The sequence below is a fragment of the Fulmarus glacialis genome, unplaced genomic scaffold, assembly GCF_000690835.1.
Source record: "Fulmarus glacialis isolate BGI_N327 unplaced genomic scaffold, ASM69083v1 scaffold9014, whole genome shotgun sequence".
Taxonomy (NCBI): Eukaryota; Metazoa; Chordata; class Aves; order Procellariiformes; family Procellariidae; genus Fulmarus; species Fulmarus glacialis.
The window spans coordinates 9,752-10,458 of record NW_009209906.1 but is presented as its reverse complement, the minus strand read 5'-3'; the positions used below and the strand labels follow the sequence as shown (position 1 = coordinate 10,458).

Sequence of the window (707 nt, the reverse complement as noted above, 5' to 3'; positions counted from 1 at the left end):
AGATGAGGGGTTTGGGTGGATTATTTCCCGTACAAAAATACGTGCATAGTTTAACTTATGTTTCTGTTGTTTTAGAGTTCTTTGCTGAACTGGATAAAGTTATGGGCCCTCTGATTTTTAATTCAAGCATCATGACAGACCTAGTGCGTTACACCCGTCAGGGATTACATTGGTTGCGCCTGGATGCCAAGTGATATTTTGAACTGAAGGAATGGAAAGTCGAACACATTTTTCTCGCTGCCTCTGATTTATCTCCACAACACTGTGTCATGTCAATAAGGAAGACTGCCATAACACATTGCTTAGTTGACACTAAGAGCAAGGAATGCTTTCACATGTCTCCCATCCTCATTTGTGTTTTGTGTTTTAACCCCAAATTATCTGGTTAATGGACTTCTTCAGTATTCCCGTTTTAAGTTATTTAAATATTTTAAAATTTGCTACATAAAAAGGTGTAGTTTTGCTGATCTATCATGGATAGATCATTGGAATTCCAGTCATAATACATAAATAGTCAGTTTAAATCCTATTTATTTTAATTTTTTTAATTTTAATTTTGAAAAGCCCAGTTTTGGGCAGTTTTTAGCTATTTCTTCCCTGAATTTACCCTTTTGAGTACTTAGCAGAAATTAAACATAGACACTTTATTTAAGTACTTCGTGAGCTTTGTTACTCTGTAATGTCTTGTGGTGGTAGAGCCTGTGAAA

The 707-nt window shown here is 35.4% G+C and overlaps 1 protein-coding gene across 1 annotated transcript in view; it reads left to right on the top strand.

The window, feature by feature from the left end:
• The window catches only part of AFF4 (AF4/FMR2 family, member 4), a 30,027-nt gene extending 29,320 nt beyond the window's left edge, over nucleotides 1-707 (top strand). Inside the window, exon 20 of the mRNA XM_009576988.1 lies at nucleotides 76-707. Within this exon, the coding sequence (XP_009575283.1) occupies nucleotides 76-194 (119 nt within the window). The 3' untranslated portion in view covers nucleotides 195-707. The remainder of the gene's footprint in view (nucleotides 1-75) is intronic.